General features: G+C 39.2%; 2 protein-coding genes across 2 annotated transcripts in view; both read left to right on the top strand.

The window, feature by feature from the left end:
- The first annotated feature begins 697 nt into the window (after positions 1 to 697).
- tuba5 (tubulin alpha 5) lies at positions 698 to 6152 on the top strand. The gene is made up of 5 exons (XM_024293818.2): positions 698 to 888; positions 2063 to 2288; positions 2564 to 2712; positions 4411 to 5091; positions 5167 to 6152. Exons 1-5 carry the CDS (start codon positions 886 to 888, stop codon positions 5458 to 5460), a joined length of 1353 nt encoding a protein of 450 aa, XP_024149586.1. The 5' UTR covers positions 698 to 885; the 3' UTR covers positions 5461 to 6152.
- A 2891-nt stretch (positions 6153 to 9043) lies between these two features.
- Positions 9044 to 13619, top strand: part of kdm5bb (lysine (K)-specific demethylase 5Bb) — an 18646-nt gene continuing 14070 nt past the window's right edge. Inside the window, exons 1-7 of the mRNA XM_024292478.2 lie at positions 9044 to 9438; positions 10578 to 10655; positions 10801 to 10923; positions 10989 to 11159; positions 11411 to 11467; positions 13248 to 13415; positions 13527 to 13618. Of these exons, the coding sequence (XP_024148246.1) occupies positions 9253 to 9438; positions 10578 to 10655; positions 10801 to 10923; positions 10989 to 11159; positions 11411 to 11467; positions 13248 to 13415; positions 13527 to 13618 (875 nt within the window). The 5' untranslated portion in view covers positions 9044 to 9252. The remainder of the gene's footprint in view (positions 9439 to 10577; positions 10656 to 10800; positions 10924 to 10988; positions 11160 to 11410; positions 11468 to 13247; positions 13416 to 13526; position 13619) is intronic.

The following is a 13619-nucleotide window of genomic DNA, read 5'->3' as shown; positions in this document are numbered from 1 at the left end:
CAAGATGGCAGCAAAATAAGCATGTTGTGAGAGGAATCATCTTAATGTAGGACCTAAAGCAAGAATCCAAAACAAGAAGGGAGTTTATCAGAGGCAAGTTTTAGATAATGCTCTCATTAATCAGAGATGGGTTCACACACACAATGATGTCCCTGATAAAAAAGTTTAAATCTAAAATGTTCAGTTTAGACCAAAACTCAAAGAAATTCTCTTCTTGTTTCTATACTTTTATATATGGAAGTATATAAACACCAAAGAAAATCTTGTTTCTGGTCATACTAAGGACAGTTTTCCCCTGTAAATGTGCCGTCTCACTCTTAAATCTTTCTTAAAAACCTTAATTCATTTTACTAACTTCATTGTTCGCATTAAAGCTTTAATGTAACGTTGTTCTAGCCAATGGTTAAATCTTTGGTGAGCAGAACTGTGCAGCACGTACAAAATACTTCAAGTTTTATCTCATCTCTCGCTTTCATGAATGCAATAAACCATGAAGAAAAGCTTCAATCAAAATTCCTTTTATTTTCTGATCAAAAGATTCAAACTAAGCAGCGTGTGTGTTTTTTATCTCATTATCAAGTCTGTGAAACATAAAGAAAAGCAGCAGAAACGATTAAGACGACAGAATGTTGCCCAAATGTGCTTCTTTTCAACGCCTGCAAGTAATGACAAGCCTGAAGATGGACAGAAACAACAACTGAGGGGGAGAAATGGCTCGATGTGAGCAGAAAGTTACCATCCTTCCCCTCCCTCCATGCGAGCTCCCTCCTCGTGGAAGCTCATATAAAGAGTCTCCAGGAGTCCCGTCCTAACAGACCCTGCAGAGGAGCAGCACCGTGACTGTAACTCCAGCTTTCTACACCAGATTTTCTCTCCTGGAGGAACATGGTAAGACACATTTACTAAAAAAATGTTTTTTTAATCATTTTTTTCTTTTTTGTTGCGTAATAAATTCTATAATTGCTTCTCATATGTTCAGTCTAATACTTCCAAACTCCAAAGAGTTTCTGTTCTTCGCTCTCTATTTTAACTTCTCTTTTCAGTCTGTCTCACAAATGTCACTCAACACTAAAAAAATCATCTAACGGGACGTTCTCCCCCCAGAAACAACAAAAGGAAATTTCATACAAGTTGATACAGGAATGCTGCAGGAGCCGTGCATTCAATGCTGTTTAAATGGGTTTGAGGGAATTCATTTAGCAAATAAACTTTTGATTAACCAAAAAAGAATAAACAGCTTTTATATATATATATATATATATATATATATATATATATATATATATATATTCTGAATTTCTTATTGTGTACATTTAATAATGCATTAATCATATTATTCAAACTAAACATCAAAGCTTTAAAGACTCAACTATTTGAAAAAACATTTAATTATCACGTTTTCTTCTTCAAAACTAAATTAGTAACATTAGTTGTACTTTTTTGCAGTTTAAAAGGTTTTAACGGGAAAATTTGAAATCCATATTACTAAAAGTTTGCTTTTTGCGAATAAAGATGATTTAGAATTTGAAGTACTATATTTAAAGTTATTGTTTAAGACAGTTTACACAATTATTTTGCTTTTATCTTAAATAATATACATTTTTCAGAAAGTGCTTAGTTTTATTCTTACATTGAGATTTTTCTGAGACTGAACCGTTTTAGCAGGAAGAAGTTTTCTGTTAAAGGGTAACCAAACCCTAAATCAATTTTTTTTTGGCTGTTGACTCTTTTTAAAATGAGCTGTCTGTTAGTCATTGCCAAATTTTTTGAAAAATTAAAATAAACTTGTTTAATTCTTAAAAATATAGTCTAAAACCGTCTGTGTGTTGCCCCCTACAGGTTGAATCGATGTATTACATGTGAATTTCGTGATTGGTCAAACCGTTGAAGTCTCCAGTAATGATAACAGTCCTGTTCCCCAGCTCCGCCCCACTGACTGGATTCTCAAATTTCGGTTGTGGGTGGAGTCAGCCTCCGACCTCTCTGTTTGGTGACCCTTTAAACAGTTTGACTTAAAAATCGCCAAAAACCTTTTCTGACTCCATCGTGTCTCTCTGCACAGAGAGAGTGCATCTCCATCCATGTGGGCCAGGCGGGGGTCCAGACGGGAAATGCATGCTGGGAGCTGTTCTGCTTGGAGCACGGCGTCGGTCCGGATGGAGTCTTCCTGGACGATCCCGCCGAGCCCAACTCGCGAGAAGATCCGTTCAACACGTTCTTCAACACCGGCAGCTTTGGCCGCCACGTTCCGAGAGCGATCTACGTCGACCTGGAGCCTTCGGTCATAGGTGAACGTTTGTGCCATCAGTCTGCACTTTGATCGGCAGCTTTTTAGTGACAAATGGAGGTGAACACTCAAAAAAAGGGAAAAAAATTCTTATTCAAAAAAGCTAAATATTGTTATGGAGACATCTGAGTTCATCTTTCAAGGCTTTCTCCTGTGACCTTTGACCTTTAAGCTTGAATCGAGCTCCATTTCAACAAAGATTTTCAAATAAAACAGAAATCTATCATGCTAAATATAATGTTCTGTGGTAATGGATTGATCTGGGTGTTTCTTCAGATGAGGTGAGGGTTGGGAAGTACAGGGAACTCTTCCACCCTGAACAGCTGATCTCTGGAAAGGAAGACGCAGCCAACAACTACGCCCGAGGTCATTACACCGTCGGGAAGGAGATCATCGACGGAGTCATGGAGCGAATTCGGAAAATGGTGAGATGATAAACTAAATATATTATTTTTAGCTTTATGTTGCACCTTTTTAATGCAACTCCATGTAGTTTTAAATTAAAAGCAAACATACTAGATCGACTATTATTTTGTCATTTATTTTGCTTTAGGATTTTCTTTTTGTGAATATATTTCCATATACATTTAAGGAAAAAAACAGGAGTAACTAATGAAGGCTGACATGAAAGCCATTTATCAAACAAACAGGAGGAGCAAAGCCTTGACAAGAATAAAAGAAGTCAGAAAATAGGGAGAGTTGGGGCTAAAACAACATCTACTGTATTCTGCTGCAGGTGTGTCTCGCTGACAGATAGTAAAAAGTGAACAAAAACTAAAAGATTTCCACTTTAAAGCAAAGCTGGAGCTGAGGTGGAGCTGTCATAACTACATCCGTTAAACTAACAGTTTTCCTGCAGTTACAAGAAAAGGGATTTCAGGAAACTCAATGCAGTGACAACATCTTCACATCCAGCTGGCTCTTTTGAGGTTGCTGGAGCCTATACCAGCTACTGTTGAATGAAGGAACCCAGCTGGGATTTGAACCAGAGCCTTCTAGCTGTGAAGCCACAGTGCTAACCACTACACCACCATGCCACTTTCAGTTAAAGCATTAGTATTTAGAATCACTGCGCTCTTTTGATGGTTTATTTAGCACTATTCTGTTTTTTTTAATTAATGTGTAAATTCTAGGATTTTTTAAATGTCAAAATGAAGTAAAAGTCCTCTTTTTTATTGTAAGAACAAAGTTTGACTGATGTCTAAAACAAATATGATGCACAATATTTTAATTGAACAAAAGCCAAAAATAAATATCCAACATTTAATTTTTTTTTTGTCTTTTAATCAAAAATATTGCATTTGATCCTTCCTTTTTTACCATTTAAGATGATTTTTAGGTTTATTATGAATATTCATCAATGTTTTAGCATAACAAAAACATAAATATGCCAGAATTAGCACAAATGCTTAATTACATTGTTGTCCTAAGGCAGGTAAAAGATAAAAACATGGAAACATATTTATAAATATCTTTATAAATAATTACTCATAAACAATGTTTTATTCTTTTATAGTAATTTTCAAAAGATTTAACATTGAGCTGTTATATTAGCATTAGCTCATTTGGCTAATTTTCCATCTACTGAGGTTTTTTAAGGGTAATTTAGAGTTTAGCTTCTATTTTAGCAACATGCTAACGTTTTTGGCTAATTGGTTTACAGAGGAATGTTGGGCTCTAGTATTTAAGCAACATACTAGTTTTTTTTGCTAATTTGGCAACTATTAAGGTTTTTTTGTACTAATTTGCTTTCATATTAAAGCAACACACTAAATATTTTTTGCAAAAATATAATGTATTGAGGATTTTTAAGCAATTTTTTAACATTTTTTTTCACAAATTAACTTCAACTTCAGCACTTTTTATAGTTCTTTAGCAAAACTTCCAGTCTTTTAGCAAATTTAACATTTTACAAATAGCTTTTCAGCAAATCCCTTCAGCAATTAAAGTAAATTGCTCCACCATTTTCAGCAACTACTTTCAGTAAACAGCATTCAGGTTTATCACAGGTAATGCAACTTTTCTAGTCTTCTTTTAGCTTCAAATGTACTCATATATAGACACTACTGGTGACGTTTGTTCGTCGGTTGACACGGTTGAGGCTTCTTTAAACTCCTCCTCAGACGGATCAGTGCACCGGTCTGCAGGGATTCCTGGTCTTCCACAGCTTCGGAGGGGGCACCGGTTCAGGTTTCACCTCTCTCCTGATGGAGCGTCTGTCGCTAGACTACGGCAAGAAAGCAAAGCTGGAGTTTGCCGTGTACCCAGCTCCCCAGGTGTCCACGGCGGTGGTGGAGCCCTACAACGCCATCCTGACCACCCACACCACCCTGGAGCACTCCGACTGCGCCTTCATGGTGGACAACGAGGCCATCTACGACATCTGCCGGCGCAACATGGACATCGAGAGTCCGGGATACACCAACCTCAACAGACTGATTGGTCAGATCGTGTCCTCCATCACGGCCTCGCTCCGTTTCGACGGCGCCCTAAACGTCGACCTGACGGAGTTCCAGACCAACCTGGTTCCATTCCCTCGCATCCACTTCCCTCTGGTGACTTATTCGCCCATCATCTCTGCGGAGAAGGCGTACCACGAGCAGCTGACCGTGTCCGAGATCACCAGCTCCTGCTTTGAACCGACCAATCAGATGGTCAAATGCGATCCTCGTCAAGGCAAGTACATGGCCTGTTGCATGCTGTACCGAGGGGACGTCCTCCCCAAAGACGTGAACGCCGCCATAGCAAGCATCAAGACCCGCCGCTCCATCCAGTTTGTTGACTGGTGCCCGACTGGATTCAAGGTGAGTATAGCTACCCAATGCAGGAGTGCGGCTGGACGTTCCACATTCATACAGATATTATTTTGTCCTGGACAGGTGGGCATCAATTATCAGCCTCCAACTGCAGTCCCTGGAGGCGACCTGGCCAAAGTTCAGCGTGCTGTGTGCATGCTGAGCAACACCACCGCCATTTCTGAGGCCTGGTCCCGCCTCGACCACAAGTTTGACCTGATGTACGCCAAGCGTGCGTTTGTTCATTGGTACGTGGGCGAGGGCATGGAGGAGGGGGAGTTCGCGGAGGCCAGAGAGGACCTGGCCTGCCTGGAGAAGGATTATGAGGAGTTGGGCCGGATGAGTTCCGACTCTGAAAACGACGATGAAGAAGTCTAGTGCTACGTTCACACTGGACAAGCAGGGAGGGGCTTCTTCTTCTCTTTCTACAGTTTACTAGCGCATGTCCGCCACCTATAGTTGAAAGAGGCTTGTGGGAAATGTCGAAGCGGAGATAATTTTGCCTCAGGTTTATTATTTCATTTGGTGAAAGACACGTATAATTCTGGCCGAACAAAAACCACAATTATCAATTTCTCCCCGTGACTTAAAGGGGACGTCATCCATACGTCACTACCAAATCCAAGTCCCTGATTGGTCAACCTGGTTTGACTTTCGCAGATTTTGTATGTAGAGTCCACTGTAAATAGCTACGTATGAACGTGAGAGTTTTAAATACGCAAACCTGATACACACATTTACGCATTTTATCAAAGACTTTTCACTGGAAGTGATGGTTTGAACGCGCACTGCAGAGGGCGGCGTGATTTCATCCTAACACCACAGTCAGACTATTCTCCCGCTAAACCACAGAAAGGAAATTTCTGTCTAATTTGTACAAAATATACAGTATCTTCTAGGTTTTTATTTAAATCTGAAACCTTTGGAAATAGTTACCTATGATGTCACATTATTAATTTTTAGTAACCATAAAAAATGGGTATTATTATACTTCAAATGACGATTTTCTCTTAACTAATAAAGTTTTTTTCTTCTCGTTGTTGTTTACATTTTACATCAAATAAAGATTTAACAAGTGTCAATTTTTACCCCATTTTGATCCACAATTTCATTCATTTGAAGTACTATAAACAGATTGTACAGTTATGGATGGATGGATATGGTTTATCTCAAGTAATTTTAGCTATTTAAAACACCAAAATGTAAAAGAAAAGATATATATTTACAGACATGATTGCTCATAATCATAAAGACATATATGAACTTGTGCCTTCAGTAAACACACACGACACATTGCATTAAATATAATTAATAATTGACATTATTTACTTTTTTTAGTTCCCATAATCCAATTTAAATTCTGTTTAAAGTTATTAATTCTGTTAAGTGTTGTGCCATTTATTTCTAAACTATAAAACATTAAAGATTACTTGTTCAAAAGTAATCCTTTACATTTTTACTCTATGAGTATTGTATTGACCCCTGTAGTACTACATTATTACTCCTAAGTACTGTTTTTTTTTTCTATGATTTGTGACAAATATATTTCAGATTTGATGTAAAATTGACTTTTATTTTAATTGTGTACATTATTAGTGAAGGTAAAACACCAGGCAAAAAGTTACACTTATTATTGGAGGACGCTTATCTTTATTCAGTTTAGTCCAAACTAGTGAACATAAATGAAAAAGGAGAAGAAAGAAGCAAAATAGAGAAGCAGAAACTCGTGTGCTAAAACAGTGCTACCGTAAAAAAAAACAGCAGATTCACATCCAGCCTTCAACCACAAACAAACAGATAATAGCTCTTTGAAAAACAGGATTAAACCCGTTTATTAAGAACACATAAATCTAAAGTGTAGTGTCGGTCTCCATGAAGCCTCTACTAGAAAATGTGGCTCAGTAATTTAAGTTTAGAGTGACTGAAAAAAAAAGCTGACAAAATAATTTTGTTTGTGCTGTTTTCACATGTTTAGCCTCACAGTAATGCTGCATTTGTGTGGTTAGTCTGTTATAATGCACAAGTTACTAAACATGTGAGGAGGACGATATTATGAAAAAGTTTGCACATTAAAATATGATGTATTCTTCAATGAATGAAGAAATGCTCAGAAACGCAAAATTGAACCCTAAGTTCTTTATATTGCCAGAAAGATGCCTCAAAAACATGTTAAAAAAAAAACAAAATCACAATTTTATGAATTTTTCACAATAGAAAATAAGCTGAAAAGAAGATAATCAAGAGTCGCATCATCAAATTCATTTCACAATTTGATTACACAAACAGAAGCAGACAAATAAGCGTTTATTCTGACAAACAAACGTATATAAACGTCTGTTTTTTTTTTGTCAGAACGGCCTGTGACGGAGGCAGAAATACACATCTAATCATCAGTTAATTCATCTTCACCTCTCATTTTGCTGTGTGTCAGAGGGTGCACACCTGGTCTCTTTTTCCTGACATTTGCCCTCATAGATTGAGCGTCTGATGACCTTTCCATAAGGAAATGAACAGGCAAAGCAGAGCAGCTGGCCGCGCCGCTTAAACACAGAACAATGGAGAGGACATCTGAGCTGACGGTTTTAATGAAGGATTTTCTTAATGTGTGGTGTTTTCAAGTGTTTCATGGTAGTTGCTGTATGTTCAGCATCCAGGAGCTGGTGGGTGTAAGCAGGAAGTGAGGATTGCAGTGGAACCCCTCTGGGATAGGCTCCAGCAACTCTGTGACCCATAGGGGGATTCAAGTGGTTTGAAAAATGAATAAATAGATTTTTTTTACTGGAGACTAGTAATAAAAGACAGTGAATGCCATAAGAACATGTTAAAAACACAATTTCTGTTGCTTTTTGCACAAAATGGATAAATGTTGGTTGAATCTGTTTTCTCAAAACAGCAACTTCAACCTGCAAGGATTATTGAAGCATAAAATCATAAAATATGTCCACCGGTTCCAAAAAAGAAACAGGAAAAAAGGGGGGTGATTTTTTTTTTTTTTTCTTTGAAGGAGTCCATTTTTATTCCTCCACTGACTGACTGACGAAGCTGGTGTTGAGTGGCAGATGTTTTCAAACATTTGTGAGCAACAACCAATCAAACTTCTCACTCTGGCTATTTAAACAACGACTCCCGGTAGCCTGGAGGTGTCACCTGCTGGTATCCATCCGCGCCAGCGTAAACATATAATAACGCATTAAAAATGGCTTTTTGATGTCAATAATGACGCGGTGCTTCGCAAAATGATCAACATTTGATCTTTTACGTTGACCACACTTCGCTGCCATGTCTAGCAGCTCGACGGTTCAATAGAAAAAAAGTCTGAATCCGTCGGTTGAGTTTTGAATAGATTTTTTTAAGTATCTAGCATCATGGCCGCCCATGAGTGATGCTGCTATGAAAGATGTTCTGCATTTGTCTATAAAAAATAAAAAAATAAAATAATTATAATGCTTTATTCAAATTAAAACTTAATAAAGTACACTAAGAGCAACAAAAATAACAACATAAACATACATTCTGCAAGTGAATGACTTAAAACAAACAAAAAAAATCTTCTTGTTGAAGTTTATTATTCTTAATATAAAAGCTAGGGTTGAAGGAAAATGTTTTTGGGTACATCTGGAGCTTTTTTTTAGGATTTACAACTTTGTTAAAAGATAGCACATTTATATAACTTTATATGGATGCATTTTAAATTCTGTATTTTTAAAAAATAAATATAAATTCACTTTTTCTAGCAATATGTATTAAGAATCAGCTTGGTTCAGATTTTAATACAAAATACTCATCATAATTGTACACATTAGCTATAAAGTGGTTATAAAGTAAAAATAAAATAAATATAAGCAATGTTTATTGAATTGATATGTTTATAGTTATGTAATAAAGCAATTTGATGACTAAAAAGTGCTGAAGTGGTGCGCTTCACTAGAAAATGTGTCTGGTAACTAGTTTTTTTGGCGGACGTGCTCACTGCCTTGGAACATTCTCTTCACTGTGCGTGGATGTGTACGTGTGTGTGTGTATGTGTGTAGGCTATGTGTGTAATCTGCCTCATCTCGTGTTGATGTCGACTTGCTGCAACCGACTCTGGCGACCAATATACGGGATCCAATCAAACTAATCAGGGGGTGAAAAGTGGCTCAGTTAAAACACGCCGCCTCCTGCCCTGACATGTCCAGCCCGAGCTTCCACAGGGTCGAAACCGTGAGCCAGCCTCGACCGGACGAGTTTAAGCCTCCTCCGGAGTGCCCGGTCTTCGAGCCCAGCTGGGAAGAATTTCGAGATCCGTATGCGTTTATCAATAAGATCCGCCCCATCGCAGAGAAAACGGGGATTTGCAAAGTCCGACCACCTCCGGTGAGTGCGAAGAATTGCTTTGCGACGTTTCCGCGGCGCGGATGCTGAGTTTAGTTTGGATGAACCGAGCCCTGGGATTTAAAGGGACTGTTCAACATGGCGGATGCTCGCTTGTGTTCATTCTTTGTGCTGCCGCCGCTAGCCGCCTCTCGCTATTTTTTTTTTTAAAACCGTCTAACTTTGGCCCCCTCCGAACGCCCCGCCGGTCCGCCGCTGACCTTACGGGCCGGAAGCGGGCCTAGACGGCGAGTTTAGGGTGGATTTGTGGCGGTGGCTGCTCGCGGCTTGGCCGGAGCGAGCCGCTTATCAGCTCGGCTAAGGCTAGCTCAGCTCACCCGCGACCTGTCATCATGAGGCTCGCGGCGTTGACACAAGTGGCAATGCGGAAGCCATTCTGATGCGTGATAGTAATAAAGTGAGCATTAACGTGACATAACCTTCAAAATAAAATAAAAAACTAAAAAAATGTTTAGCTAAATGTTGCGTAAAACCAACGTCAATATTGAAAGTGGCAGTTGGAGGTTTATCACTTTGAGCTCGCGCCCTTCTGAAACCTTTGTAGCAAAACAAAAAACATTTTTTACGCATTATTTCACAATAAAACACACATTTAAACCATTTAACGTACAACGAAGCCAGAAAAAAATAAACTTAATTTTATTTAAAAACTAAATTGGTGTGACCTTAAAAGTTGAGGTTAAATTAGCCATGTTCTTCATGAAAACAAGCTGATAAAGCGTCCAGCAGAGTCTTCATGTTGGAGGGTGTTGTCCTCCATGTTGGCTTTGTGGTAAGCTGGGATGGTGGATGAGTCTTCCATCTGGCCATTTTGTGCAACGGTAGGGTGGTGTTGTTGATCACCCCTTTTTTGCACTTAAAACTTGGGGTCCTCCTTGTGTTTAATTATTCACTTTTGATCTGGGGTTCCAAAGTGGGGCACAACTGTGTTTCACTACCAACAGGCCCCGATTCTCAGCCTGAAAAAAAAAAAGTTGAATTATTTCACTTTTCCTATACAGTTCAACAAATCAGCCCCCTCAAAAAGCATATTCAAGGTTGAAACTAAAATCTTTGTTGGTGAGATGTTGGGCTACTACGACAGATTTTTGACCTTCAAACTTCCCTGATTGTTTTTTTAGGACTGGCAGCCTCCATTTGCTTGTGATGTCGACAAACTGCATTTTGTTCCTCGTATTCAGAGGCTCAATGAGCTGGAGGTGAGTTTTGTTAATCAGATTATACGTTTTGACTGTTATCTTTGTGCTAAAAAAAACCTACAGTAGTTCCTCCTTCCTGCATGCTAATTCTCTGCTAACTTTAATGTTTATTCATTTGTTCTTATTTCGTATTCCTTCCTTCTAGGCACAAACTAGAGTCAAGCTCAACTTCTTGGACAAGATTGCTAAATTTTGGGATCTGCAGGGATGTTCCCTGAAGATTCCTCATGTAGAGCGGAAGATTCTGGATCTGTATAAGCTGTATAAGGTTGGTTGTTGGTTGCAGTGTGGCGTGGTGATCTCAGCTCTGACCGAAAGTCTCTGTCGTCTCAGCTGGTTGCAGATGAGGGGGGATTCGAAATCGTCTGCCAGGACCGTCGGTGGACCAAGATCGCTCTCCAGATGGGCTACTCCCCCGGCAAAGCCATCGGGTCGCACCTGCGGGGCCACTACGAGAGGATCCTCTACCCCTACACGCTGTTTCAGAGCGGCGCCAACCTGCTGGTGAGCATTGGAATGACATTTTACCATTAAAAACGATTGTGTAAGTTTCTAACCCTGCTGTCGTTTTTAAGCTCATCCAATTTCCCATTTGATCATAAAATCATTGAAGTCTAATTGTCAGATGGCGGCATGTTTTGTCCTTTAAACCCCCTAACGTTCCATCACAAGAGAGACCTCTGGATTGGTTCTGCGTGGCCTCTTGGACGGGTCACTTTAAATTGTGTAATTACAAAAGCTCTCTCTTGCCTTAGGCACCAGATCTGGCTTCCAAACTGATGCGTTTGGAGGCTGATCCTGAACTTGAACAGGTACGTTTGTGATCGCGGAGCCGCTCGTCATCATTATTAACAAAAAAGAAAAAAAACATGCATGTTTATCTGAAAGGTTTTTGGGGGTTCCTATTTGCAGATTTAATTCTTTAACACTGGAGCTCCAGTGTTTATGTTCTTTGATTTACTGTAATTTTTAAGTTGTTGACTAGATCAATGTAATTCCGGTAGATTTTGAAGGAGAAAAGTCGGTTTTCTCCTTTAAAATCTACCGGAATTACATTGATTGTGTCAATGGTTGAAAAGTTACACCATGTTAAAGATTTGTGTTTAAGTATGGCGTCAAATTTCAGCCAAAACTCTTGAAACCTCTTCTTGTGGGAGTATTCTTACGCTCCTAAAACTAGTTCGCCCTCTCGTGGAGGACTGTGCACCAGTGTGAAACACAACATTAAAGGAAATAACAAACAAACCAGTAAATACATATGTATCATTCGTTTTTCAAATTAAAACTAAAGTAGGGAAAAACTGCCTGCTTTATTTATTTATCAATTTCTAAACTACTGTAGAAAAGCAAATTGTTTTTGATGTTCTTGTGTTTTAAAAATCGAAAATGAAGGAAAAACATAAATTTAAGCTCAACCAATCAATAATCGATTCATAAAAATATAAATCGATTCACATAAAATGAAAATACGCTAGCTTGATGCTAACGTTTGATGGAATTTCCCATAGGACGGCTAATGCTAACGCTCGGTTGACCTAAATATACATTGCTGACTAAATTAACATCACAGGCATGAATTTTCCAAACTATTTTAAGGAAATATTTCTTAGAGTAAACATTTGTGGTCTAAAACATCATTTTTTGCTCATACTTTCTTCTTCTTCTGGAATAAGGTGTAATGTTATAGTGCGATCGCCACCTAGTGGTCAAACTGAAACGCCCTGCAGGAGAAGCAGAACAACGTTTACAATGTTCACAGTATGATAATAACAATCTCATTATTTCACTAATACATTTTACAGTACGTGAACTGTTTCAGATTTATATAATTATATTCCTAGCATATAGTAGATTATTAATGTATTTGTAAACAATTTGTAAACGTATTTGTAAACGTTCCCGTTGAACATTCCTTGCAAGTACGTGTGGACTTAGCTATATGCTCAATGGAGAGTTTTGGCCGAAATTAGACGCTATATTTAAGTGTCACCGGCGAACCTTGAGGTGTTAAAGGGCTAAAGCGGTCACGGTTTTTATTTATTTATTTATTTGTATGGTTCTGTGGTTTAAAACATGATGGATTTCTGCTGCAGAGGCTTTATAGAGAATCATCACCATCAGGCAGAAACACTTTAAAGCAGCGTTCTACGTTAATGGTTTAAATATCTACACAAACATATTGCAAACATATTTCCTTCTGACTTCCTGCTGTTAATGTGACACTTCACGTTATTGCACACACTTTTATGAACGCAGCGGTCTACGATGATGATTATTTAAGGTAGCCTTCAGCCTCAGCACCACTCAGTCCTCCCCTTTCAATTTGCTATACTTTTTACTAACTCAATTCCCCTCCTGATCTTCTTCCTATGGATGCCAAATATTTACTGATGTGGCTCTAACTCCTCTTTCAGCCAACTTACTATCTACTGTAGTGGATCTTCAGATTACTTAAATTATTAAAATATGCTTCAAATTCTCACGTTTTTGACCTTGTGAACCTTTTTTTTTTGGTCCCCTTGACGGTGTTTCCACAGTCACCCAAGTGCAACCATCAGGTTGTGGTTTTAACGGCTCGCTGTGTTCCCTCAGTGCGTTCAGAAGCCAGTCCCGCCAGAGGAGAGCGTCGACAGCAAGGAGCTCAAGCTGCAGGAGCTCAAGCTGCAGGAGCTCAAGCTGCAGGAGCAGGCTCAGAGGCTGCCCGCCCCCGGGCCTGACACTTGCCCCAGTGCGCGCAGAGCCAAGCGCATGAAGTGTGAGGTGCGAACCGCAGACACTCGGCTTTCGCTCTGCTCGCCACACGTTTCCTGTCACGTCACGTTTGATGTCTTCTCAAGCGCCCACCAGTTTCACTTGGCCTCTCTTAAATAGATCACCTGTGTGAAGACGGAGCCAGGTGAGGCCGGAGACAACAAGCCCAATTTGAGGCGCCGGATGGGCTCTTTTGTGGCCAAACCAGAACCA

This window comes from Oryzias melastigma, linkage group LG7, assembly GCF_002922805.2.
Source record: "Oryzias melastigma strain HK-1 linkage group LG7, ASM292280v2, whole genome shotgun sequence".
Taxonomy (NCBI): domain Eukaryota; kingdom Metazoa; phylum Chordata; class Actinopteri; order Beloniformes; family Adrianichthyidae; genus Oryzias; species Oryzias melastigma.
Note: the sequence above shows the minus strand (reverse complement) of the source record. Positions and strands in the feature narration are given on the sequence as shown.